General features: G+C 50.2%; 7 protein-coding genes, 1 long non-coding RNA gene and 1 pseudogene across 8 annotated transcripts; 6 read left to right on the plus strand and 3 right to left on the minus strand.

Moving 5' to 3' along the window:
* The first annotated feature begins 335 nt into the window (after window positions 1–335).
* Window positions 336–1244, plus strand: LOC122923442 (histone H1.11L-like). Its single transcript, XM_044274250.1, has one exon. The coding sequence runs from the start codon at window positions 336–338 to the stop codon at window positions 1209–1211; it is 876 nt and encodes a 291-aa protein (XP_044130185.1). The 3' UTR covers window positions 1212–1244.
* Window positions 1245–2312: 1068 nt separating this feature from the next.
* Window positions 2313–2948, plus strand: LOC122923449 (histone H2A type 1-like). The gene has a single exon (XM_044274258.1). It carries the CDS (start codon window positions 2547–2549, stop codon window positions 2937–2939), a length of 393 nt encoding a protein of 130 aa, XP_044130193.1. The 5' UTR covers window positions 2313–2546; the 3' UTR covers window positions 2940–2948.
* Window positions 2949–3256: 308 nt separating this feature from the next.
* On the minus strand, window positions 3257–4407 carry LOC122923440 (annotated as a pseudogene).
* A 1191-nt stretch (window positions 4408–5598) lies between these two features.
* Window positions 5599–6182, plus strand: LOC122923456 (histone H2B 1.1). Its single transcript, XM_044274264.1, has one exon. The coding sequence runs from the start codon at window positions 5764–5766 to the stop codon at window positions 6142–6144; it is 381 nt and encodes a 126-aa protein (XP_044130199.1). The 5' UTR covers window positions 5599–5763; the 3' UTR covers window positions 6145–6182.
* A 376-nt stretch (window positions 6183–6558) lies between these two features.
* Window positions 6559–25467, minus strand: LOC122923463. Its single transcript, XM_044274274.1, has 4 exons — window positions 25127–25467; window positions 22270–22311; window positions 21692–22047; window positions 6559–7507 (listed from the first exon to the last, which is right to left on the minus strand). Exons 1-4 carry the CDS (start codon window positions 25431–25433, stop codon window positions 7193–7195), a joined length of 1020 nt encoding a protein of 339 aa, XP_044130209.1. The 5' UTR covers window positions 25434–25467; the 3' UTR covers window positions 6559–7192.
* Window positions 12654–17360, minus strand: LOC122923464. The gene is made up of 4 exons (XR_006387294.1): window positions 17302–17360; window positions 16667–16737; window positions 14406–14450; window positions 12654–12832 (listed from the first exon to the last, which is right to left on the minus strand). It is a non-coding gene; the product is annotated as an uncharacterized LOC122923464 (long non-coding RNA).
* LOC122923444 (histone H1B-like) lies at window positions 18416–19143 on the plus strand. Its single transcript, XM_044274252.1, has one exon. The coding sequence runs from the start codon at window positions 18427–18429 to the stop codon at window positions 19075–19077; it is 651 nt and encodes a 216-aa protein (XP_044130187.1). The 5' UTR covers window positions 18416–18426; the 3' UTR covers window positions 19078–19143.
* LOC122923454 (histone H2A type 1-like) lies at window positions 20317–20730 on the plus strand. Its single transcript, XM_044274262.1, has one exon. It carries the CDS (start codon window positions 20332–20334, stop codon window positions 20722–20724), a length of 393 nt encoding a protein of 130 aa, XP_044130197.1. The 5' UTR covers window positions 20317–20331; the 3' UTR covers window positions 20725–20730.
* LOC122923455 (histone H2B 1.1) lies at window positions 23736–24177 on the plus strand. Its single transcript, XM_044274263.1, has one exon. The coding sequence runs from the start codon at window positions 23759–23761 to the stop codon at window positions 24137–24139; it is 381 nt and encodes a 126-aa protein (XP_044130198.1). The 5' UTR covers window positions 23736–23758; the 3' UTR covers window positions 24140–24177.
* Window positions 25468–27815: the final 2348 nt, after the last annotated feature.

A 27815-nucleotide genomic window follows, 5' to 3' on the forward strand; every position in this document is an offset into this window, starting at 1 on the left:
GTAATTTTTCCCTACCATCACATTGCGCAGGCGCGTATATCGGGTGGATTTTAATGAGTTAACTGCGCTTGCGCACTGACCCGTGATTTTTCCCTACCTCGGCTCCCAGACGCATGCGCAGGTTCCCGGCGTGCTGCTAAGTTCAGCCTTGAGACGTTCACTAGAGTGTCCTTTTGGGCATGCGCAGATGGAGAAAAGTGAGACACGCCCCCCGACGTCATCGCTCATGCGACAGGAAGTCAGAGGGTAGGGAAATCTCACGAGGTAGGGTAGTATAACGCGTCACCGGCCTCAGTGTTTTCTACAGAAGTCTTTGTATTTACGTCCCACACAAGATGGCAGAGACCGCGCCAGCAGCCGCCGCTCCTCCTCCCGCCGAAGCGGCCGCCAAGTCCAAGAGGCAGCCGAAGAAATCCGCCGCTGCAGGGGGCGCCAAGAAAAGCAAGAAGCCGTCCGGTCCCAGCGTGTCCGAGCTCCTCGTCACAGCCGTGTCCGCCTCCAAGGAGCGCAGCGGGGTGTCTCTGGCCGCCCTGAAGAAGGCTCTGGCTGCAGGAGGATGCGATGTGGAGAAGAATAATAGCCGCATCAAGGTGGCCATCAGGGCTCTGGTCACCAAGGGGACCCTCACCCAGGTGAAGGGCAGCGGCGCCTCCGGCTCCTTCAAGCTCAACAAGAAGCAGCAGGAGACCAAGGACAAGGCGGCCAAGAAACCTGCAGCTACTGCGGCCAAGAAACCCGCTAAATCCCCGAAGAAGCCCAAGAAGGCCCCGGCCAAGAGCCCGAAAAAGACCAAGAAACCAGCCGCGGCCAAGAAAGCAGCCAAGAGCCCCAAGAAGCCGAAGGCTGCCCCCAAGCCCAAGAAGCTGGCCAAGAGTCCGGCTAAGAAGGCGGCCAAACCCAAGGCTGCCAAGAGTCCGGCTAAGAAAGCGGCGAAAGCCAAGAAGAGCGCGGCCAAGAAACCTGCAGCTACTGCGGCCAAGAAACCCGCTAAATCCCCGAAGAAGCCCAAGAAGGCTCCGGCCAAGAGCCCGAAAAAGACCAAGAAACCAGCCGCGGCCAAGAAAGCAGCCAAGAGCCCCAAGAAGCCGAAGGCTGCCCCCAAGCCCAAGAAGCTGGCCAAGAGTCCGGCTAAGAAGGCGGCCAAACCCAAGGCTGCCAAGAGTCCGGCTAAGAAAGCGGCGAAAGCCAAGAAGAGCGCGGCCAAGAAGTAACCGGCGCCGCCCGCACTTCTCTCCCAAAGGCTCTTCTCAGAGCCACCACCTCCTCCTCAGACGAGCTCCACTCCGCCCTTCTGCCCTCGTTCTCCGCTCACGGCGGGCGGGGGCTCCGGCTCCTCTGCGGGAAGGAATAGGGTTAACCCTGTCAGCGCCGCTCTCTTCAGTCTATCAGGGCCTCTCTGCTCGGCTGATCCCCGCCCCTCACTGCGCCCCGCCCTCTGCTGGTAGTGATGCCGCCGCTGAGTGTACTGTGCGTGCAGGGGGATCGTGCGCTCTATCCCTGGACACCAGCGCAGCGATGGAGCCGCTCTTCTCCGCACAGAGAATACGGGACTGTTCTCCGGTGGAGAGCGGGAGAAGGCGGCCACTGACGGGTTAATACTGAGCAGACTATGGGGCGGGGCTATAGAACTAGTACCATGGCTTTTGAAAATCCCGCTCAATTACCGTCCGGTTAGAATTCAGCGGCCGTGGACAAGCTCCGCCCCCGGCTCAGATGATTAGATGGCTGTGAGCCCCGCCTCCCCTCTTGCTCCGCCCCCCGGCTCTTTTGAATGAATTGTTGCGAGTTTCGCCCCCGTCTCAACCGACTGGATGTTGTGAGCCACTCCCCTCCTGCTGCTCCGCCCTCCGGCTCACATGAATGGATGTTGTGAGCCACTCCCCTCCTGCTGCTCCGCCCTCCGGCTCACCTGAATGGATGTTGTGATCCACTCCCCTCCTGCTGCTCCGCCCCAGGCTCGGCTGATTAGATGGATGTGAGCCCCTCCCCTCCTGCTGCTCCGCCCCCCGCTCTTCTCAGAGCCCCACCTGCTGCTCCGCCCCCCACTCCAGCTCTACTCGGAGCCCCCACCTTCTCTAGGACGGAGCTGCCGCATTGTGTGAATACATGGAAGCCTCATGTCCGAGGCGGATTATTCCCTCATTATAGACCACTGATCGGGAGGATGAGGGGAGTAGTGATCGGCCAGAGAGAAGGATGGGGGGAGTAGTGATTGGACATTTGAGGAGGATGGGGGGAGTAGTGATTGGACACTTGAGGGGGAGGAGGTAGTGAAGGACGAGCGGCTGGATGGACCCACAGAGCCGGGCACTCGGGGATACACCGGGACACTGTGCTATGGGGGCGGCCGGCAATTGGTGGAGAAAAGAGGGCGTGTCCTCACAAGCCTTTTCAGGTCATCTGCTTCCTCATTGGCTGCAGGATTTGGCGCTGAAAACCGGATTTGGATTCAGCCAATCACAGAGGAGCTCTCCCTGCGCCACCCGGGTATAAGAGGTGACGGGCGGAGCGGGGCTGTCAGTCTCATCTGTACAGAGAAGAGAACGATGTCTGGACGCGGCAAACAAGGAGGCAAAGTGCGGGCTAAGGCCAAGACCCGCTCATCCCGGGCAGGGCTCCAGTTCCCGGTCGGCCGTGTGCACAGGCTCCTCCGCAAGGGCAACTACGCCCAGAGGGTGGGCGCCGGCGCTCCCGTCTACTTGGCCGCTGTGCTCGAGTATCTCACCGCCGAGATCCTGGAGCTGGCCGGCAATGCCGCCCGCGACAACAAGAAGACCCGCATCATCCCCCGTCACCTGCAGCTGGCCGTGCGCAACGACGAGGAGCTCAACAAGCTGCTGGGCGGAGTCACCATCGCCCAGGGAGGCGTCCTGCCCAACATCCAGGCCGTGCTGCTGCCCAAGAAGACCGAGAGCAGCAAGCCGGCCAAGAGCAAGTGAGCCCGGCTCTGCCCCGAACCAAAGGCTCTTCTAAGAGCCGCCCACATGGTCTGTACGACTGAGCTGGCGATGCCGCTGATCTCCGCTGTGGAGGCGTCACACAGGGGCACTTACCGCTCCTGACCAGAGATGGGATGTTTTACATGAATGGAGTCTTTGGCTTCAGTCGCTGACTCGGGCTGACAAGTGACCCGGATAGGTAATAAGTGTTAGACCAGTGGTGCCCTGACGGAGGACTAGAGGGGGAGCTGGGGGCACTGGTCTGGGCATTATACTGAGTGGGGGGCACTGCTGGAGGCGTCCTATCATATGGACAGCACTGGGAGGGCTTTATACCGCTGCAGCCTGGTCCTAGACTCCGTGTGCTGCTCTAGTGACTCGGAGAATAGGAGGAGTCTATAAGTCAGTAGGATGATGGGATTCTTAGCCTCAGCGCACGACCCCCTGTCCTGTGTGCGCCTCCGCTCCCCCTGCTGCTCTGACACGGATCGGACAGCACTACTCCGGACATAGTGCGGCAGACATTGCTGCTGGAGAGGGTTTGGCCGCTGATCTCTAACCGGACTGCAATTGAGAGGGAATTTCAAAAGCCAGAGATCAGCCAATCACTGTAAAGCACTTGTCCTATAGCTCCGCCCCCTTCAGCGCTGAGTGGAGAGGGCGGTGGGCAGGGAGGATGGAGGCGGTTATCGGTCACGGTCAGCGAGTCCCTTATAGACGGGGGACATACAGAGAGAGCGCCTTCTGGATAAAGGAACTGCTCTTACTAATCACAGTGCTGAAAGGGTTAACCCGCCTCCTGTGAGCAGAGGTGAGGGGCGGAGTGGAGCTCGTCTGAGGAGGAGGTGGCGGCTCTGAGAAGAGCCTTTGTTGGGTGCGGGGCGCAGATCTAAGCCCTCTCCCCACGGATCCTGCGGGCCAGCTGGATATCCTTGGGCATGATGGTGACCCGCTTGGCGTGGATGGCGCAGAGGTTGGTGTCCTCGAAGAGCCCGACCAGGTAAGCCTCGCTGGCCTCCTGCAGGGCCATGACGGCCGAGCTCTGGAAGCGAAGGTCGGTCTTGAAGTCCTGGGCGATCTCTCTGACCAGGCGCTGGAAGGGCAGCTTCCTGATGAGCAGCTCGGTGGACTTCTGGTAGCGCCGGATCTCCCGGAGAGCGACGGTCCCGGGCCGGTAGCGGTGAGGCTTCTTGACTCCGCCAGTGGCGGGGGCGCTCTTCCTGGCGGCCTTAGTGGCCAGCTGCTTGCGGGGAGCTTTCCCGCCGGTGGACTTACGCGCTGTCTGCTTGGTTCTGGCCATGGCGCTGCAGAGATCTGTACACAGCAAGAGAATGAGGCGAGGAGCGGACCGTGCAGATCATTTATACTCCTGGCCTCGTCCTCATTGGCTCATGTAAACCACACCCCTACATCCCTATTGGTTTATTCGTACAATGATGTGCCCGCCAAAACCCCCGTTACCAATCATCGTTCACAAGAGGCGGAGCCCAACCTCATCCTATCCGTCAGTCCCAGGTGATGGGCGTGTCTTCAGGTAATAAGCCCTTCCTACATGAAGCGGGCGGGCCTCCTCAGACGAGCTCCACTCCGCCCTTCTGCCCTCGATCTCCGCTCACGGCGGGCGGGGGCTCCGGCTCCTCTGCGGGAAGGAATAGGGTTAACCCTGTCAGCGCCGCTCTCTTCAGTCTATCAGGGCCTCGCTGCTCGGCTTATAACCGCCCCGCCCCTCACTGCGCCCCGCCCTCTGCTGGTAGTGATGCCGCCGCTGAGTGTCCTGTGCGTGCAGGGGGATCGTGCGCTCTATCCCTGGACACCAGCGCAGCGATGGAGCCGCTCTTCTCCGAACAGTGAATACGGGCCTGTTCTCCCCTTCTCCGGTGTGAAGGTCGTGGGGAGCGGGAGAAGAGGGCGGAGCTACAGAACAACTACGTTACAGTGATTGGCTGATCTCTGGCTTTTGAAATTCCCGCTCAATTACCGTTCAGCGGCCGTGGAGGAGCAGTCCATTACACACAGGGGGCGAACCCTCTGCAGCAGCAATGTACTCGCCGCATGTCAGGAGCGGTAAGTGCCCCTGTGTGACGCCCGGACCATCAGAGCACTCAACGAGTACAGGACGCCTCCACAGCGGAGATCAGCGGCGCCAGCTCTTTGAGTGGGAATTTCAAAAGTCATGGTACTAGTTCTATAGCCCCGCCCCCATAGCCTACTCAGTATTAACCCTAACCCGTCAGTGGCCGCCTTCTCCCGCTCCCCACCGGAGAAGTGGAGAACAGTCCCGTATTCTCTGTGCGGAGAAGAGCGGCTCCATCGCTGCGCTGGTGTCCAGGGATAGAGCGCACGACCCCCCTGCACGCACAGTACACTCAGCGGCGGCATCACTACCAGCAGAGGGCGGGGCGCAGTGAGGGGCGGGGCGGGTATCAGCCGAGCAGAGGCCCTGATAGACTGAGGAGAGATGTTAGCCCCGCCCCCCGGCTCAGCTGAATGGATGGCTATGAGCCCCACCCCTCCTGCTGCTCCGCCCTCCGACTCAGGTGAATGAATGGATGTTAGCCCCTCCTTTCTTGCTGCTCCGTCAGCCCCCCCCCCTCCCCGTCTCTGCTGAATAATGTGAACCACACCTCTCCCGTCCCTCCCGCTGCTCCGCCCCCGGCTCAGCTGGATGGATGTGAGGCTGCCAATTGGGAGAAGTGGAGACACCACGTGACCCTCTCCTCCAGTAGATCGGCGCGCAGTCAGCAGCAGCTCATTTGCATGGCCCGTGTATAAATACCGCTGCGGAGGGAGGAGGAGAACAGACGAGATTGTGTCTTCAGTCAGAATGCCCGAGCCCGCCAAGTCCGCCCCAGCGCCCAAGAAGGGCTCCAAGAAAGCCGTCACCAAGGTGCAGAAGAAGGACGGCAAGAAGCGGAGGAAGAGCAGGAAGGAGAGCTATGCCATCTACGTCTACAAGGTGCTGAAGCAGGTGCACCCCGACACCGGCATCTCCTCCAAGGCCATGGGCATCATGAACTCCTTCGTCAACGACATCTTCGAGCGCATCGCAGGGGAAGCCTCCCGCCTGGCTCACTACAACAAGCGCTCCACCATCACCTCCCGGGAGATCCAGACCGCCGTGCGCCTGCTGCTGCCCGGAGAGCTGGCCAAGCACGCCGTCTCCGAGGGCACCAAGGCCGTCACCAAGTACACCAGCGCCAAGTGAGCGCCCCCCGCTCTCCGGACCCAAAGGCTCTTCTCAGAGCCCCCACCCTGTCTCCAGCGGAGCTGCTCCCGCGTCTCCCCGTTCTCACAGTGGCTGCGGTTTCCTCACTGTCAGCTAGATGAGATGCGGTACCGCTAGTGGAAGTTACACTACAAGCTATCCTGCTCCATGCCCATTCACTGCTCCCATCCTCCTCCTCCATGCCCATTCACTGCTCCCATCATCCTCCTCCATGCCCATTCACTACACCCATCATCCTCCTCCATGCCCATTCACTACTCCCATCATCCTCCTCCATGCCCATTCACTGCTCCCATCATCCTACTCCATGCCCATTCACTGCTCCCATCATCCTCCTCCATGCCCATTCACTACTCCCATCATCCTCCATGCCCATTCACTACTCCCATCATCCTACTCCATGCCCATTCACTGCTCCCATCATCCTCCTCCATGCCCATTCACTGCTCCCATCATTCTCCTCCATGCCCATTCACTACTCCCATCATCCTCCTCGGTGTGGCGCTCCCTGGGGACAGGCTGTGCGGCCGCTCAGGACAGGAGGACGAGGCTCCGCTCCTACCGGGCACATAACGGCTGAGGGGTCCAGAGCTCTGCTCCTATTGGCGGGGAGAGCTCAGGATCTCGTCGCTCATTTGAATTTCCCGCCTATAGTTGAGCTGCTGATCTACAGGAGGAGCCGGTCATGTGACCCGTACCAGCGCCGCTCATAGGCGTCTTTGTCTCTGCAGCTCGGATTAACCCCTCAGTCTCCGAGCGCCGCTCGTCTTGTGGCTGCGGGGACAGGAGCGGTGGAGAACACCCGGGGCTCGGGATTTACATTACTGGGGCTTTCTGTATTGTAGACCTCCGGCTGTACTGAGCACAGGGCGCCGCTGATCTCGGCCAATTGTCCGGCTCCCCGCCCCCTGATGTGCGGGCGGTGTTAACCCCTCAGTGGCTGAGCGCAGAAGGAATTGTAGCTTCTCCCCGGGAAGATGTGGGCGGCTCTGAGAAGAGCCTTTGTGTTGTGAGGACGGAGGCAGCATTAACCCCCGAAGCCGTAGAGAGTGCGGCCCTGGCGCTTGAGCGCGTAGACCACGTCCATGGCGGTGACGGTCTTCCTCTTGGCGTGCTCGGTGTAGGTGACGGCGTCCCGGATGACGTTCTCCAGGAAGACTTTCAGCACCCCGCGGGTCTCCTCATAGATGAGGCCGGAGATGCGCTTGACGCCTCCCCTGCGAGCTAGACGGCGGATGGCAGGCTTGGTGATGCCCTGGATGTTATCACGGAGCACCTTCCTGTGCCGCTTGGCGCCGCCTTTCCCGAGCCCTTTCCCTCCTTTACCGCGACCAGACATCTTCTAGGTGTGAGCAGAAAGCAGTGACTGCTCAGCCCAGAGCCCTCCTTTATATGGAGCATGGGCGGACCTGGAGGAGAACTGCACGCGGAGGTCGCATTTCTGGGGGCGGGGCTGTTCCTGAACTCCAGGCCCCGCCCTCCCGCTCTGATTGGCTGAGCTCAGAAGTGCTGGTGGTTCTCATTTTCCAGCCTCTGTATTACCAGCCTGTAAAATATAATATAGAGGCTTTACCATAATATATTATCAACCTCAACATTATATTACAGCCTCCATACTACCGGTCTCTGCATTACATTATAGCCTCCACATTACAGCCTCCATATTATATTACCGGCATCCACATTATATAACAGGCTCCATATTACCGACCTCTACATTACATTATAGCCTCCACATTATATTACATCCTTCATATTACCGGCCTCTGCATTAAATTACAGCCTCCATATTACATTTCCCGCCTCCACATTATATTACTGCCTCCCTTTTACCGGCCTCTACATTACAGTTTCCATATTGCAATGCTCTACATTACATTACAGCCTTCACATATTATCATCCTCCATACTACCAGCCTCAACATTACATCGCATCCTCTATTTTATATTATCAACCTCAGCATTATATTGCAGCCTTAATATTTCCAGCCTCTACATTACATTATAGCCTCCACATCATATTAGAGCCTCTATATTCCCAGCCTCCACATTATATTACAGCCTCCATGTTACATCACCGGCCTCCACATTATATTACAGACTCCATATTACCGTCCTCTACATTACATCACAGCCTCCATATTTTCAGCCTCCACATTACTATCCTCTACATTACAGCCTCTATACTGCCAGCCTCCACATTATATTACAGATTTCATATTACCAGCCACTGCATTACATTACAAGCTCCAAATTATATTACCAGCCTCCACTTAATATTTCCGGCCTCCATGTTATATTACCGTCATCTACATTACATCACAGCATAAACATTATGTTACAGCCTCCATATTTTCAGCCTCCACATTACATCACAGCCTCCACATTATATTACTAGCCTCTACATTACATACCAGCCTCCACATTATATTACAGCCTTCATAGTACCAGCCTCTGCATTACATTACAGACTCCAAATTATATTACAGCCTCCATATTACATTACCGGCCTGCACATTATATTACTAGCCTCTACATTACATTACATTACAGCCTCCATACTACCAGCATCCACATTACATTACAGACTCCAAATTATATTACAGCCTCCATACTACCAGCCTCCACATTACATTACAGACTCCAAATTATATTACAGCCTCCATATAACATTACTGGCCTGCACATTATATCCTCTGCATTATATTAAAGTATCTATATTATATTACAGCCTCCATATTATATTAACAGTCATAACATTACCGGCCTCTACATTACAGCCTTCATTATTACATTACCAGTATTCACATTATATAACAGCCTCCATATTACTGGCCTCCACATTACATAACAGCCTCCATATTATATTACAGCCTCCACATTATATTACATCCTTCATATTACCGGCCTCTGCATTACATTACAGCCTCAATATTACATTACCCACCTCCACATTATATTACTGCTCCCTTTTACCAGCCTCTACATTACAGTCTCCATATTACATTACCAGCCTCCATATTTTCAGCCTCCACATTTCATCACAGCCTCCATATTATAAGCCTCTACATTACATTTCAGCCTTTATGCTACCAGCCTCCACAGTACATTACAGCCTCCACATTATATTACAGCCTTCATCCTACCAGCCTCCACATTACATTGCAGCTTCTATATTACATTTCAGCCTCCATTTTATATTATCAACCTCAGCATTATATTGCAGCCTTCATATTTTAAGTCTCTACATTACATTACAGCCTCCACATTATATTACATCCTTCATATTACCGGCCTCTGCATTACATTACAGCCTCAATATTACATTACCCGCCTCCACATTATATTACTGCTCCCTATTACCGGCCTCTACATTACAGTCTCTATATTACATTACCAATGTCCATATTTACAGCCTCCATATTATAAGCCTCTACATTACATTTCAGCCTTCATGCTACCAGCCTCCATACTACCAGCCTCCACATTACATTGCAGCTTCTATATTACATTTCAGCCTCCATTTTATATTATCAACCTCAGCATTTTATTGCAGCCTTCATATTTTCAGCCTCTACGTTACATTATAGCCTCCACATCATATTACAGCCTCTATATTACCAGCCTCCACATTAGATTACAGCCACCATGTTACATTTCCAGCCTTCGTATTACCGGCCTCTACATTACCGGCCTTCACATTATCAGCCTATACATTACATCACAGCCTAAAGATTATGTTACAGACTCCATATTTTCAGCCTCCATATTGCTAGCCTCTACATTACAGTCTCTATACTACCAGCCTCCACATTACATCACAGCCTCCACATTATATTACAGCCTCCATATTACCAGCTTACATTTTAAATTGCCAGCCTCCGTGTTATATTACAGCCTCTGTATTACTGGCCTCTACATTACAGTATACATGTTACATTACCAGCCTCCATATTACCGTTCTCCACATTGCATCACTGCTTCCACAATATATTACAGCCTTCATATTACCAGCCTCTGCATTAAATTACAGCATCCAAATTATATTACAGCCTCCATATTACCAGCCTCCACTTAACATTACCTGTCTCTATGTTACATTACCGGCCTCCATGTTACATTGCAGCCTCTGTATTACTGGCCTCTACATTACAGTCTACATGTTACATTACCAGCCTCCACATTATATTACAGACTCCATATTACCGTCCTCTACATTACATCACAGCCTAAACATTATGTTACAGCCTCTATATTTTCAGCCTCCACATTATATGACAGCCTCCATATAACTAGCCTCTACATTACATTATAGCCTCCACATTATATTACAGCATCTATATTACCAACCTCCACATTACATTACAGCCTCTGTATTATATTACCAGCCTCTACATTATATGACAGCCTCAATATTACCCGCCTCTACATTACAGCCTGCACAATATATGACAACCTCCATATTATGGGAATCTACATTAAAGCATCCACATTATATTACAGCCTCCATATTACATTACCAACGTCCACATTATATAACAGCCTCCATATTATATTACAGCCTCCATGTTACATTTCCAGCCTTCATATTACCGGCCTCTACATTAGTCTCCATGTTACATTACCAGCCTCCACATTATATTGCAGACTCCATATTACCGTCCTCTACATTACATCACAGCCTAAACATTATGTTACAGCCTCCATATTACTATCATCTAAATTACAGCCTCTATACTGCCATTCTCCAAATGATATTACAGACTCCATATTACCAGCCTCTATGTAACATTACCGGAATCCAAATAATATTACAGCCTCCGTATGACCGCCTCTACATTACAGTCTCTATGTTACATTACCGGCCTCCACATTATACTACAGACTTCATATTATCGTCTTCTACAGCTTCCATATTACTAGCCTCTACATTACAGTCTCTATACTACCAGCCTCCACATTATATTACAGACTCCATATTGCCGTTCTCTACATTACATCACAGACTAAACATTATGTTACAGCCTCCACATTATATGACAGCCTCCATATAACTAGCCTCCACATTACCAGCCTCTACATTACATTATATCCTAAACATTATATTACAGCCTCTGTATTACCAACCTCAACATTACATTATAGCCTCTGTACTATATTACCAGCCTCTACATTATATGACAGCCTCAATATTACCCGCCTCTACATTACAGCCTCCATATTATATGACAGCCTCCATATTATGGGCCTCTACATTAAAGCATCCACATTATATTACAGCGTCCACATTATATGACAGCCTCCACATTATATTACCAGCCTCCATACTATACTGTCCTATACCATACTGTGCTGTACTATACTATACTGTGCTGTACTATACTGTGCTGTACTATACTGCGCTGTACTATACTGCGCTGTACTATACTGAGCTGTACTATACTGAGCTGTACTATACTGTACTATACTATACTGTAATATACTGTACTATACTTTGCTGTACTATACTATAATATACTGTGCTGTACTATACTGTGCTGTACTATACTGTATTATACTATACTGTGCTGTACTATACTGTATTATACTATGCTGTACTATACAGTGCTGTACTATACTGTATTATACTATGCTGTACTATACTGTGCTGTACTATACTGTATTATACTATACTGTGCTGTACTATACTGTATTATACTATGCTGTGCTGTACTATACTGTATTATACTTTGCTGTGCTGTACTATACTGTACTATACTGTGCTGTACTATACTGTATTATACTATACTGTGCTGTACTATACTGTATTATACTATGCTGTACTGTACTATAATATACTGTACTATACTATACTGTGCTTTACTATACTCTATTATACTATACTGTAATATACTGTGCTGTACTATAATATACTGTGCTGTATTAAACTGTACTATAATATACTGTACTATGCTATACTGTACTATAGTATACTGTACTATACTGTACTTTAATATACTGTGCGATCTTGTACTGTGCTGCACTATACTATGCTGTACTGTACTATACTATGCTGTACTGTATTATACTATGGTATACTATGCTGTACTGTACTATGCTGTACTATACTATACTATGCTGTGCTGTACTATACTATGCTGTACTATGGTATACTATGCTGTACTGTATTATACTATGGTATACTATGCTGTACTATACTATACTATGCTGTATTGTACTATACTATGCTGTGCTGTACTATACTATGGTATACTATGCTGTACTGTACTATACTATGCTGTATTATACTGTACTATGGTATACTATGCTGTACTGTACTATACTGTACTATACTATAATATAATTTGCCGTATTGTCCTGAGATTACGGAGGTGCAATGAGGGGATTATAGGGACAGTTTTCTCCACATTTCTTACTCCCCAGAATGTTTCCGGGGGTCAGTAAAGCGGGGTCCATACTTCTGGGGGGCGGGGCCATACTGGAGCGAACCATACTGATAAATTCAGTGTGGTGAGCCATGATGACATGGCACCTAACATTACAGTTAATATGTTGATTATATTATTTACTTACCTATGTGAAGAATGGGTTAACCCAGATGCTGTGGGTGCTTGCGCTGATATCTTCAAATTTGATTGGAGATCACTTTAACTGCCAGTTTGAGAACCTATAAAAGAACAGAAAATAACGATTTTGGCTCATTCACGTAAGTATTTTTCAAGAGACAGACCTGCGTTCATCTGTGTCATGGAAGATCTGTTGAAACAACTTATTTTCAGAGCAGAAAGCAAAGGGGGAGAAGAATGGCTGAGGAAGTGCTTACAGCAAGGACCGGACCAGCAAGAAGAGCTTCTTTTATCTTCTAATCCCGTCTGCTGCGCAGTACCTGGCGCGAGCGCCGAACTGATCGATCCTCCCTGCGATAATTTTTTGCGCATGCGCGAAAAACCTGAGACCCGCTCGCCGATTAAAAAACGTCAGCGGAGAGACAAGAGGGCATATTCCCCTTCACAATATGCGCCTCCTTCTAAGACCAAGAAAACCAACTTATCTTCAAGCCGAGCCAGCAGGAAAATTCAACGGCGTCATTTTCAACAGCATTCAACTGTCACTCAGGAGCCATCACCTGCTTCAACAGTTGATCATCCTCCTACATCATCTGCTTCTGGTGAGCTGAATTATAACTTTTTAAGTGACTGCAAACCGCAGGGCACTATTAATCAAGAGATTAATTCACTTGACATTGATTCTTCTAAATCGAAGATTCAGTTGTTTGATGAATTTTTACTTTACCTATCTAAAAAGGATGAGTCACCAAAAAATGTTTGGTCTGGATTAGCAGATGTCAGTCAAGTTAATACCCTTAATAGTCTGACTGCTGCTAATTCAACCATTCAACCGTTCACTAATGTACCTAAAATGTCCAATATTAACCCTGAAATGGCAGTAATTCCTGAGCTTGAATTTAACTCAGGTATAAAAGAGACATCTGTTAAAGAAGTTCTGGCGTGTCAAATTTCTCCATTAGGGTTTCATTTACCCTTGAGCGTGAAAGAAAAAATTTGGAGAAAAGAATATGTTGAAATTTTTTCTCTTCTTCCTTCATCTAGTGAGAATTTAAAAAGTGAATTATTGAAAGACAAAAAATCAGATTCTGAAGAAAATAGAAAATTACACCAGAAATCCTTTTTTAACTGACTGCAAGCATTTAATATATACGCAGCAGTTTTGGGTGAAAAATTTCCTAGTCTTTGTACTGGTTTAATTTACCATGTAGATACTATTTTGGAGGCATATAGAAATTTTGGCGGAATGGGTTGGTGTCTGTATGACGAATCCTTTCGTCAGAAACTTGCAGTATATCCGAATCTAAATTGGGGTAGTAAAGATGTCGGGCTTTGGTTGAATTTAATGCTCCCTAACAAAAACAATCTTTTTCGTCAACCCAATTTCATTAACGTCAAAAAAGGTATCTGTTTCGCATTTAACGAGTCGCATTGCAGATGGCAACATAATTGCAAATACCGACACGAGTGTTCTTTCTGTGCCGGTTCTCATTCAGCCTCAAAATGTTTTAAAAAACAAGGTATTCACTTCCCAATTTCTAACAAGGAAATTCAATCGTTTAAACAAGGTGACTCCGCTGAATTTGCCAATAATAATTCAGTGGCTAGGTCATTACCCAAACATTCAGATGGCTAATTTATTAATTGACAGTTTTACCAATGGGTTTTTCATACCTGAATTTGTGGGTCCAGGTTGCATTCTAGTTGAAAATGCGTTATCTGTAAAACAAAATATTGACATTGTTAAAGAAAAAATTGAATCTGAAATTTTGGCAGGTAGGATTGCTGGTCCCTTTGATTCTCCCCCCTTCTTGAATTTTCGTATATCTCCTTTAGCTTTAGTTCCTAAAAAAGAACCAAATTCTTTTCGTCTTATTCACAATTTATCTTATCCTAAATTCAGTTCCTTAACGATGAGATGGAAAAAAATAAAGCCAGTGTGAAATACTCCTCATTTGATCAAGCTTTGTCTTTTTTACAAAAAGCAGGCCGCAATTCTCTTCTTGCCAAAGCTGACATTAAATCTGCTTTCAGACTACTACCTATAAACCCCATCGGTTATAATTCTTTGGGTTTTTATTTTCTCGATAAATTCTTTTATGATATGGCCCTTCCCATGGGATTCACCCTATCTTGCTTTTATTTTGAGGCGTTTTCAACTTTTCTACACTGGGTTATGGATATTCACTCAGGTAGTGGATTTTTACTACATTATCTCGATGACTTTTTATTTATAGGTCGTGTAGATTCGGATGATTGTATGAATCTTCTGAATAGATTCATTGGTATAGCTAAATATTTCTGCATTCCATTAGCTGTAGATAAAACTGTCTATCCTACTACGAATCTCAAGTTTTTGGGCATAGATATAAATACAGTAACAATGGAATTTAGCATACCAATGGAAAAAATCCAGAATACTGTTCAACAATTAACTCGCATATCCGGAAAAGAAAAAATTACGCTTAAACAACTTCAGTCTCTTTTAGGTTCTCTTAATTTTATTTCTCGTGTGATTCCCATGGGAAGGGTCTTTTCTAAAAGATTGTATGCTGCCACATCAGGTAAGTCCTCACCTCGATCCCATATTCGCATCACCAAACAACTAAAGGATGACATTTCAGTTTGGTTGCAATTTTATGTGAATTTAACGGTCACACCATTTGGCAGGAAGAGTTTGTTGGCTCAGACACCTTGTCTCTTTATACAGATGCGTCTGGTGCTATTGGATATGGTGCTTATTTTGACAACTTTTGGTCTGCCGAACGTTGGCCTTTAAATTGGATTACTAATAACAAGTACTCAAAAAATTTGGTTTTTCTAGAATTATTTCCAGTTCTAGTTTCTCTAACAATTTGGTCCTCAGTGTTTCAGAATAAGAGAATTCTGCTAAGGTCGGACAATATGGGAGTAGTTTTTTCCATAAACTGTTTAACTTCAAAGTCTCCGTTAGTTTCTTCATTATTGCGTAAGATAGTTTTTCAATGTCTAAAATTTAACATTTGGATAAAAGCTAGATTTATTTCTGGGAAAACTAATTATATTGCTGATTATTTGTCCCGACAGCGCTTCAAGGAATTCTTCTTAATGACACCTCGAGCTTCCCGAATGGGAATTCCTTGTCCAACTCATCTTTGGGAGATATCAGAGGATTAACTAATGAACTTAATTTTGGTTCATTAGCCAAGAATACATGGGCAGCATATTCTGCCGCATGGTTGGATTGGAAGCTTTTCTGCATATCTCAAAAAATTTCTTACATTGATTTTAATTTAGGGAATTTTATCAAATTTATTATATATCTTTACAACAACGGTTTACAAGCCGATTCTATTTCTAAAAAATTATCGGGCATTTCTTTTTTCTTTAAATTAAAAGGCGAAAGCTCTATTCTGAATAATTTTATCATTAAACTAATGATTAAAGGTATCAAAAGAAAGTCAGTCCACAATGTTAAGACCAGCCCTTTATCTATTGAATTGTTACAAAAGGTCATATGTAATTTAGTATTAGTTTGTTCTTCGGAATATGAAACCAATTTATTTTCTGCAGCATTTTCTATAGCTTTCTTTGCTGCTCTAAGATTAAGCGAGATTGCTGCAGACAATAAAATCTCAAATCCCCCATTATTGATATAGGACCTTCAAAAGTTGTATGGATTTTTGGTGATGAACTGATTCAATTGGCTGAGAGAAGATCTGCTTTTAGACATTCTACTGTTAATTTAGGTTATTCAGCAGAATTTTCCATAAACTGGTTTTCCTTTGCTGACCTTAAAATTTCTGATATCTTCAAGAATGTCAGCCTTATATATTCAAAAATGTCGAAACCTGACCTGTTTATTTTACATATTGGCTCGTTTGATTTGGGAAAAATCAAAACGCATTTGTTAATTTATGAATTAAAAGAATTGTTATGTAAAATATGCTACTTACTTGATGGTGTTGTACTCGTATTTTCTGACATCATCCCAAAATTTTCTTGGTTCAATTCTGAGTTATCCTTTCTGGAAACAATTAGGAAAAGAATTAATAAAAAAAATGGAGATTTATTTGAAGGAAATTGGTCATGGCAATTACAGACATGTTGAATTAGAAGGATTCGTTAGAGGACTTTACCAAGAAAAGGATGATCAGCTTTCTGATATTGGATGTGATATATTCATTTCAGATTTGCAGAACATAATTGATAATGGTTTTTATTAAAGGCTTGCAATGTTTATTGGGCCACTTGTTTTTATGTGGCGTTGTGGGGTTAAGTCACTCTCTGAGTGGACTGAGTGTTATATGGTTTATTGGTTTAAATATTTACTTATTTATATTTGAGAATAAATTGGATTAACCAGATTATAATTAATTGGTTAAGTAATAAGCATTGCGGCCTTTAATTACCCAACTAAATAAATAAAGATATTTGCTTAAATTCTATTTTGAGTGATGATTTATTCTATTTTGTGAATTGGAGCGTATGACATCATGGAGCGAACCATACTGATAAATTCAGTGTGGTGAGCCATGATGACATGGCACCTAACATTACAGTTAATATGTTGATTATATTATTTACTTACCTATGTGAAGAATGGGTTAACCCAGATGCTGTGGGTGCTTGCGCTGATATCTTCAAATTTGATTGGAGATCACTTTAACTGCCAGTTTGAGAACCTATAAAAGAACAGAAAATAACGATTTTGGCTCATTCACGTAAGTATTTTTCAAGTTCCCTCCCTCCCTTCCCTATTTATTTTGTCGCTTTGCTTATTGACGGGGGTTAAGTCACTCTCTGAGTGGACTGAGTGTTATATGGTTTATTGGTTTAAATATTTACTTATTTATATTTGAGAATAAATTGGATTAACCAGATTATAATTAATTGGTTAAGTAATAAGCATTGCGGCCTTTAATTACCCAACTAAATAAATAAAGATATTTGCTTAAATTCTATTTTGAGTGATGATTTATTCTATTTTGTGAATTGGAGCGTATGACATCATCTGCCCCATTGTACCGGCACCCCCTCTGCTGCAGCCCTGGCCACAAGACGCATCTCTGCTCCCTGAGAGCCCTGTACACACATGAGGCGGCATCACTGCAGCGGGGAATGTGCGGGGACACGGAGCACTGGAGCCCGGGAGCCGGCAGGGAGCGGAGGCCGCCGCCTGTGTTACCCTCCCTTGCTCTCCGCGGCTCCAGCTCCTCCCCGCAGCGTCCGAGCAGCTTCCTGCGGCCCCACCTTGTGGGGAAGAGCCCTGGGATGGGGGCGAGGGCCGGGAAGAGAGGGAACGAGCCCCCGCAGCGGAGCCATCGGGCCGGATCCAGCCGGATGTGCAGAACGTCAGGCAGAGCGGGAGGACTGTGGCGGAGATCCCGGGGCCTGCTCCCGCCTCCTCCGCCACAGACGGCGGCACACGGTGAGGGGGGATGTCCGGGAGGAGGCAGGCGCGGAGAAGGCGGCCTCTGCTGTCCGGTTCTAGCCGCTAAAGGGCTCTTCTCCCGGGCAGGGAAGCACAAGGGGAGAGCGGAGCTGCAGCCGGCTGAGCGGGGTGAAGGCGGGGCCTGTGTCCGGTGTCAGCCAATAGACGCGCAGGAGGGCGGAGCTCAGCAGCCAATCACTGCGCAGCGCTCCACATATAAGAGGCGGCCCCGGCCTCAGTATTTTCTCCAGGAGAAGTCTTTGTATTTACGTCCCACACAAGATGGCAGAGACCGCGCCAGCAGCAGCCGCTCCTCCTCCTCCCGCCGAAGCGGCCGCCAAGTCCAAGAGGCAGCCGAAGAAATCCGCCGCTGCAGGGGGCGCCAAGAAAAGCAAGAAGCCGTCCGGGCCCAGCGTGTCCGAGCTCCTCGTCACAGCCGTGTCCGCCTCCAAGGAGCGCAGCGGGGTGTCTCTGGCCGCCCTGAAGAAGGCTCTGGCTGCAGGAGGATGCGATGTGGAGAAGAATAATAGCCGCATCAAGGTGGCCATCAGGGCTCTGGTCACCAAGGGGACCCTCACCCAGGTGAAGGGCAGCGGCGCCTCCGGCTCCTTCAAGCTCAACAAGAAGCAGCAGGAGACCAAGGACAAGGCGGCCAAGAAGAAGCCGGCTGCGGCCAAGAAACCTGCAGCTACTGCGGCCAAGAAGCCCGCTAAATCCCCGAAGAAACCCAAGAAGGCTCCGGCCAAGAGCCCGAAAAAGACCAAGAAACCAGCCGCGGCCAAGAAAGCAGCCAAGAGCCCCAAGAAGCCGAAGGCTGCCCCCAAGCCCAAGAAGCTGGCCAAGAGTCCGGCTAAGAAGGCGGCCAAACCCAAGGCTGCCAAGAGTCCGGCTAAGAAAGCGGCGAAAGCCAAGAAGAGCGCGGCCAAGAAGTAACCGGCGCCGCCCGCACCTCTCCCCCAAAGGCTCTTCTCAGAGCCACCACCTCCTCCTCAGACGAGCTCCACTCCGCCCTTCTGCCCTCGTTCTCCGCTCACGGCGGGCGGGGGCTCCGGCTCCTCTGCGGGAAGGAATAGGGGGCGGGTTAACCCTGTCAGCGCCGCTCTCTTCAGTTTATCAGGGCCTCTCTGCTCGGCTGATAACCGCCCGCCCCTCACTGCGCGCCGCCCTCTGCTGGTAGTGATGCCGCCGCTGAGTGTACTGTGCGTGCAGGGGGGTCGTGCACTCTATCCCTGGACACCAGCGCAGCGATGGAGCCGCTCTTCTCCGCACAGAGACTACGGGACTGTTCTCCGGTGGGGAGCGGGAGAAGGCGGCCACTGACGGGTTAATACTGAGCAGGCTATGGGGGCGGGGCTGTAGAACTAGTACCATGGCTTTTAAAATACCCGCTCAATTACCGTCCGGTAAGAATTCAGCGGCCGTGGACAAGCTCCGCCCCCGACTCATCTAAATGGATGGATGTGAGCCCCGCCTACCCTCCTGCTCCGCCCCCCGGCTCTTTTGAATAAATAGTTGTGAGCCCTGCCCCCCGTCTCAGCTGAATGGATGTTGTGAGCCACTCCCCTCCTGTTCCTCCGCCCCCGGCTCTTTTGAATGAATATTTGTGAGCCCCGCCCCTCCTGCTGCTCCGCCCCCGGCTCATCTGAATGGATGATGTGAGCCCCTCCCTTCCTGCTGCTCCGCCCCCCGCTCCTGCTCCACTCAGAGCCCCCACCTTCTCTAGGACGGAGCTGCCGCATTGTGTGAATACATGGAAGCCTCATGTCCGAGGCGGATTATTCCCTCATTATAGACCACTGATCGGGAGGATGGGGGGAGTAGTGATCGGCCAGAGAGAAGGATGGGGGGAGTAGTGAACGGCCAGAGAGAAGGATGGGGGGAGTAGTGATTGGACACTTGAGGGGGAGGAGGTAGTGAAGGACGAGCGGCTGGATGGACCCACAGAGCCGGGCACTCGGGGATACACCGGGACACTGTGCTATGGGGGCGGCCGGCAATTGGTGGAGAAAGGGGGGCGTGTCCTCACGAGCCTTTTCAGGTCATCTGCTTCCTCATTGGCTGCAGGATTTGGCGCTGAAAACCGGATTTGGATTCAGCCAATCACAGAGGAGCTCTCCCTGCGCCACCCGGGTATAAGAGGTGACGCGGAGCAGGGCTGTCAGTCTCATCTGTACAGAGAAGAGAACGATGTCTGGACGCGGCAAACAGGGAGGCAAAGTGCGGGCTAAAGCCAAGACCCGCTCATCCCGGGCAGGGCTCCAGTTCCCGGTCGGCCGTGTGCACAGGCTCCTCCGCAAGGGCAACTACGCCCAGAGGGTGGGCGCCGGCGCTCCCGTCTACTTGGCCGCTGTGCTCGAGTATCTCACCGCCGAGATCCTGGAGCTGGCCGGCAATGCCGCCCGCGACAACAAGAAGACCCGCATCATCCCCCGTCACCTGCAGCTGGCCGTGCGCAACGACGAGGAGCTCAACAAGCTGCTGGGCGGAGTCACCATCGCCCAGGGCGGCGTCCTGCCCAACATCCAGGCCGTGCTGCTGCCCAAGAAGACCGAGAGCAGCAAGCCGGCCAAGAGCAAGTGAGCCCGGCTCTGCCCCAAACCAAAGGCTCTTCTAAGAGCCGCCCACATGGTCTGTACGACTGAGCTGGCGATGCCGCTGATCTCCGCTGTGGAGGCGTCACACAGGGGCACTTACCGCTCCCGACTAGAGATGGGATGTTTTACATGAATGGAGTCTTTGGCTTCAGTCGCTGACTCGGGCTGACCAGTGACCCGGATAGGTAATAAGTGTTAGACCAGTGGTGCCCTGACGGAGGACTAGAGGGGGAGCTGGGGGCACTGGTCTGGGCATTATACTGAGTGGGGGGCACTGCTGGAGGCGTCCTATTATATGGGCAGCACTGGGAGGGCTTTATACCGCTGCAGCCTGGTCCTAGACTCCGTGTGCTGCTCTAGTGACTCAGAGAATAGGAGGAGTCTATAAGTCAGTAGGATGATGGGATTCTTGGCCTCAGCGCACGACCCCCTGTACTGTGTGCGCCTCCGCTCCCCCCTGCTGCTCTGACATGGATCGGACAGCGCTACTCCGGACATAGTGCGGGCAGACATTGCTGCTGGAGAGGGTTTGGCCGTTGATCTCTAACCGGACTGTAATTGAGCGGGAATTTCAAAAGCCAGACATCAGCCAATCACTGTAAAGCACTTGTTCTATAGCTCCGCCCCCTTCTCCCGCAGCGCTGAGTGGAGAGGGCGGTGGGCAGGGAGGACGGAGGCGGTTATCGGTCACGTTCAGCGAGTCCATGATAGACGGGGGGAGATGCAGAGAGAGCGCCTTCTGGATAAAGGAACTGCTCTTAGTAATCACAGTGCTGAGAGGGTTAACCCGCCTCCTGTGCGCAGAGGTGAAGGGCGGAGTGGAGCTCGTCTGAGGAGGAGGTGGTGGCTCTGAGAAGAGCCTTTGTTGGGTGCGGGGCGCAGATCTAAGCCCTCTCCCCACGGATCCTGCGGGCCAGCTGGATATCCTTGGGCATGATGGTGACCCGCTTGGCGTGGATGGCGCAGAGGTTGGTGTCCTCGAAGAGCCCGACCAGGTAAGCCTCGCTGGCCTCCTGCAGGGCCATGACGGCCGAGCTCTGGAAGCGAAGGTCGGTCTTGAAGTCCTGGGCGATCTCTCTGACCAGGCGCTGGAAGGGCAGCTTCCTGATGAGCAGCTCGGTGGACTTCTGGTAGCGCCGGATCTCCCGGAGAGCGACGGTCCCGGGGCGGTAGCGGTGAGGCTTCTTGACTCCGCCAGTGGCGGGGGCGCTCTTCCTGGCGGCCTTAGTGGCCAGCTGCTTGCGGGGAGCTTTCCCGCCGGTAGACTTACGCGCTGTCTGCTTGGTTCTGGCCATGGCGCTGCAGAGATCTGTACACAGCAAGAGAATGAGGCGAGGAGCGGACCGTGCAGATCATTTATACTCCCGGCCTCGTCCTCATTGGCTCATGTAAACCACACCCCTACATCCCTATTGGTTTATTCGTACAGTGATGTGCCCGCCAAAACCTCCGTTACCAATCATCGTTCACAGTCTGTACGGTAACGACTGAGCTGGCGATGCCGCTGATCTCCGCTGTGGAGGCGTCACACAGGGGCACTTACCGCTCCTGACATGCGGCGAGTACATTGCTTCTGTAGAGGGTTCGTCCCCCTGTGTGTAATGGACTGCTCCTCCACGGCCGCTGAATTCTAACCGCACTGTAATTGAGCGGGAATTTCAAAAGCCGGAGATCAGCCAATCACTGTAAAGCACTTGTTCTATAGCTCCGCCCCCTTCTCCAGTCTCTGCGCTGGTGTCCAGGGATAGAGCGCATAGAGCGCACGGCGGGGCTCCCATCCATCCATTAGCAGATCACTACTATCCTCATTGGCAGACCACTACTCCCCTAATCATCCTCAATATCATATAACTACTTCACTCATTCTCCTCATTGACCAACTGATCTCTGGCCGATCATTACTCCCCCCATCCTCAGTGTCCAATCACTACTCCCCCCATCCTTCTCTTTGGCCGATCACTACTCCCCTCATCCTCCTGAGTATACGATCACTACTCCCCTCATCCTCCCGATCAGTGGTCTATAATGAGGGAATAATCCGCCTCGGACATGAGGCTTCCATGTATTCACACAATGCGGCAGTTCCGTCCTAGAGAAGGTGGGGGCTCTGAGTGGAGCAGGAGCGGGGGGCGGAGCAGCGGGAGGGGAGGGGCTCACATCATCCATTCAGCTGAGCCGGGGGGCGGAGCAGCAGAAGGGGCGGTGCTCGCATCTATCAATTTACTGAGCCGGGGGGCGGAGCAGAAAGAGGGAAGGGGCTCACATATAACCATTCAGTTGAGCCGGAGGGCGGAGCAGCAGGAGGGGCGGGGCTCATATCCATCCATTCAGATGAGCTGGGGGCGGAGCTTCTCCACGCCCGCTGAATTCTTACCGGACGGTAATTGAGCGGGAATTTCAAAAAGCCATGGTACTAGTTCTATAGCCCCGCCCCCATAGCCTGCTCAGTATTAACCCGTCAGTGGCCGCCTTCTCCCGCTCCCCACCAGAGAACAGTCCCGTATTCACTGCGCGGAGAAGAGCGGCTCCATCGCTGCGCTGGTGTCCAGGGATAGAGCGCACGACCCCCTGCACGCACAGTACACTCAGCGGCGGCACCACCACCAGCAGAGGGCGGGGCGCAGTGAGGGGCGGGGCGGGTATCAGCCGAGCAGAGAGGCCCTGATAGACTGAGGAGAGATGTGAGCCGAGTCCCGCCCCCCTGTTTGCTCCGGCTCAGGTGAATGAATGGATGTTAGCCCCTCCTTTCATGTTGCTCCGACCGCCCCCCCCTCCCCGTCTCTGCTGAATAATGTGAACCACACCTCTCCCGTTCCTCTGCTGCCCCGCCCCCCTGTTTGCTCCGCCCCCGGCTCAGCTGGATGGATGTGAGGCTGCCAATTGGGAGAAGTGGAGACCCCACGTGACCCTCTCGTCCAGTAGATCGGCGCGCAGTCCGCAGCAGCTCATTTGCATGGCCCGTGTATAAATACCGCTGCGGTGGGAGGAGGCGAACAGACGAGATTGTGTCTTCAGTCAGAATGCCCGAGCCCGCCAAGTCCGCCCCAGCGCCCAAGAAGGGCTCCAAGAAAGCCGTCACCAAGGTCCAGAAGAAGGACGGCAAGAAGCGGAGGAAGAGCAGGAAGGAGAGCTATGCCATCTACGTCTACAAGGTGCTGAAGCAGGTGCACCCCGACACCGGCATCTCCTCCAAGGCCATGGGCATCATGAACTCCTTCGTCAACGACATCTTCGAGCGCATCGCAGGGGAAGCCTCCCGCCTGGCTCACTACAACAAGCGCTCCACCATCACCTCCCGGGAGATCCAGACCGCCGTGCGCCTGCTGCTGCCCGGAGAGCTGGCCAAGCACGCCGTCTCCGAGGGCACCAAGGCCGTCACCAAGTACACCAGCGCCAAGTGAGCGCCCCCCGCTCTCCGGACCCAAAGGCTCTTCTCAGAGCCCCCACCCTGTCTCCAGCGGAGCTGCTCCCGCGTCTCCCCGTTCTCACAGTGGCTGCGGTTTCCTCACTGTCAGCTAGATGAGATGCGGTACCGCTAGTGGAAGTTACACTACAAGCTATCCTGCTCCGTGCCCATTCACTGCTCCCATCATCCTGTTCCATGCCCATTCACTACTCCCATCCTCCTCCATGCCCATTCACTACTCCGATCATCCTCCTCCATGCCCATTCACTACTCCCATTATCCTCCTCCATGCCCATTCACTACTCCCATCCTCCTCCTCCATGCCCATTCACTACTCCGATCATCCTCCTCCATGCCCATTCACTACTCCCATTATCCTGCTCCATGCCCATTCACTACACCCATCATCCTCCTCCATGCCCATTCACTACTCTCATCCTTCTCAGTGTGGCGCTCCCGGGGGACAGGCTGTGCGGCCGCTCAGTGGAGGACGAGGCTCCGCTCCTACGGGCACATAACGGCTGAGGGGTCCAGAGCTCTGCTCCTATTGGCTGGGAGAGCTCAGGATCTCGTCGCTCATTTGAATTTCCCGCCTATAGTTGAGCTGCTGATCTACAGGAGGAGCCGGTCATGTGACCCGTACCAGCGCCGCTCATTGGCGTCTTTGTCTCTGCAGCTCCGGGACGGATTAACCCCTCAGTCTCCGAGCACAGCTGGTCTTGTGGCTGCGGGGGCAGGAGCGGTGGAGAACACCCGGGGCTCGGGATTTAGATTACTGGGGCTTTCTGTATTGTAGAGCTCCGGCTGTACTGAGCACAGGGCGCCGCTGATCTCGGACAATTGTCCGGCTCTCCGCCCCCTGATGTGCGGGCGGTGTTAACCCCTCAGTGGCTGAGCGCAGAAGGAATTGTAGCTTCTCCCCGGGAAGATGTGGGCGGCTCTGAGAAGAGCCTTTGTGCTGTGAGGACGAGGCAGCATTAACCCCCGAAGCCGTAGAGAGTGCGGCCCTGGCGCTTGAGCGCGTAGACCACGTCCATGGCGGTGACGGTCTTCCTCTTGGCGTGCTCGGTGTAGGTGACGGCGTCCCGGATGACGTTCTCCAGGAAGACTTTCAGCACCCCGCGGGTCTCCTCATAGATGAGGCCGGAGATGCGCTTGACGCCTCCCCTGCGAGCTAGACGGCGGATGGCAGGCTTGGTGATGCCCTGGATGTTATCGCGGAGCACCTTCCTGTGCCGCTTGGCGCCGCCTTTCCCGAGCCCTTTCCCTCCTTTACCGCGACCAGACATCTTCTAGGTGTGAGCAGAAAGCAGTGACTGCTCAGCCCGGAGCCCTCCTTTATATGGAGCATGGGCGGACCTGGAGGAGAACTGCACGCGGAGGTCGCATTTCTGGGGGCGGGGCTGTTCCTGAACTCCAGGCCCCGCCCTCCCGCTCTGATTGGCTGAACTCAGAAGTGCTGGTGGCTTTCATTTTCTAGCCTATAAATTACATTATATTAAAGCGTCTATATTATCAACCTCCACATTACATCACAGCCTCCACATTATATTACTAGCCTCTACATTACATTACAGCCTCCACATTATATTACTAGCCTCTACATTACATTACAGCCTCCACATTATATTACTAGCCTCTACATTACATTACAGCCTCCACATTATATTACAGCCTTCATATTATAATACAGCCTCCATATTACCAGCATGTAAATTACATTATATCCTCCGCATTATATTAAAGCCTCTATATTATATTATCAACCTCAACATTATATTGCAGCCTGCACATTACATTATAGCCTCCACATTCTATTACAGCCTCCATACTTCCAGCCTCTGCATTACATTATAGCCTCCACCTTACATCTATGTTTCTATTACAGCCTTCATATTACATTACCAGAATCCACATCATATAACAGCCTCCATATTACCGGCCTCCACATTATATAACAGACTCCATATTATCGTCCTCTACATTACATCACAGCCTAAACATTATGTTACAGCCTCCATATTTTCAGCCTCCACATTATATGACAGCCTCCATATTACCAGCCTCTACATTACATTATAGCCTCCACATTATATTACAGCCTCTATATTACCAGCCTCCACATTACATTACAGCCTCCGTATGATATTACCAGCCTCAATATTACCGGCCTCTACATTACAGCCGCCATATTAAATTACCGGCCTTCACATTATATGACAGTCTCCATAATATGGGCCTCTACATTAAAGCATACACATTATATTACAGCCTCCATATTACATTACTAGCATCCACATTATATAACAGCCTCCACATTATATTACAGGCTCCATATTAACCGCCTCCATATTATATTAGAGCCTCCAATTAACGGCCGCCACAATTTATTATAGCCTCCATATTACATTACATCCTACACATTGCATTACAGCTTCCATATAACATTATTAGCCTCCCCATTTTATTACATCTTCCATTTTATCAGCCGCAACATATCACAGCCTCCATATTACCGGCCTCCACATTATATTATCGTCTCCATATTACAGCCTCTACATGATATTACAGCCTTCATATTACAAAATCCACATTATATAACAGCCTCCATATTACCGGCGTCCACATTACATTACAGCCTCCATATTACATTACAAGCGTCCATATTACAATACAGCCTCCATATTATATTACAGCCTCCACATTATATTGCAGCCTTTACATTATATTAAAGCCCCCACATGATAGTACAGCCTCCAAATTATATTAAAGCCTCCACATTACATTATAGCCTCCACATTACATAACCGACTACACATTATATTACAGCCTCCATATTATATCACAGCCTCCATATTACCAGGCTCCACATTATATTACAGCCTCCATATTACCAGTCTCCACATGATATTACAGCCTCCACATGACATTACAGCCTCCATATTATATTACAGCCTCCAAATTACCAGTCTCCACATGATATTACAGCCTCTACATTACATTATAGCCTCCACATTACATTACAGACTCCACATTATATTACAGCCTCCATAATATATTACAGCCTCCATATTACCAGGCTCCACATGATATTACAGCCTCCACATTACATTACAGCCTCCATATTATATTACAGCCTCCATATTACCAGTCTCCACATGATATTACAGTCTCCACATTACATCACAGCCTCCATATTACATTACAGCCTCCATATTACCAGTCTCCACATGATATTACAGCCTCCACATTACATTACAGCCTCCATATTATATTACAGCCTCCATATTACAGTCTCCACATTACATCACAGCCTCCATATTATATTACAGCCTCCACATTATATTACAGCCTCCATATTACCAGTCTCCACATGATATTACAGCCTCCACATTACATTACAGCCTCCATATTACCAGTCTCCACATGATATTACAGCCTCCACATGATATTACAGCCTCCACATTACATTACAGCCTCCACATTATATTGCAGCCTACAGATTTCAGCCTTCACACTATAGTAAGGCCTCCATATTACCAGCCGGTCCTCATTAAGGTCTTACTGGGGGGGGGGGTAGAAGCATCACCAGCTCCATATGCAACAACTTCCGTCTATAATGAGCAGCTTTCTTCAGCCTCCCTCTGAAGACACCACCCGGCTCCAGCAGC

This window comes from Bufo gargarizans, unplaced genomic scaffold (assembly GCF_014858855.1).
Source record: "Bufo gargarizans isolate SCDJY-AF-19 unplaced genomic scaffold, ASM1485885v1 original_scaffold_1618_pilon, whole genome shotgun sequence".
Taxonomy (NCBI): Eukaryota; Metazoa; Chordata; class Amphibia; order Anura; family Bufonidae; genus Bufo; species Bufo gargarizans.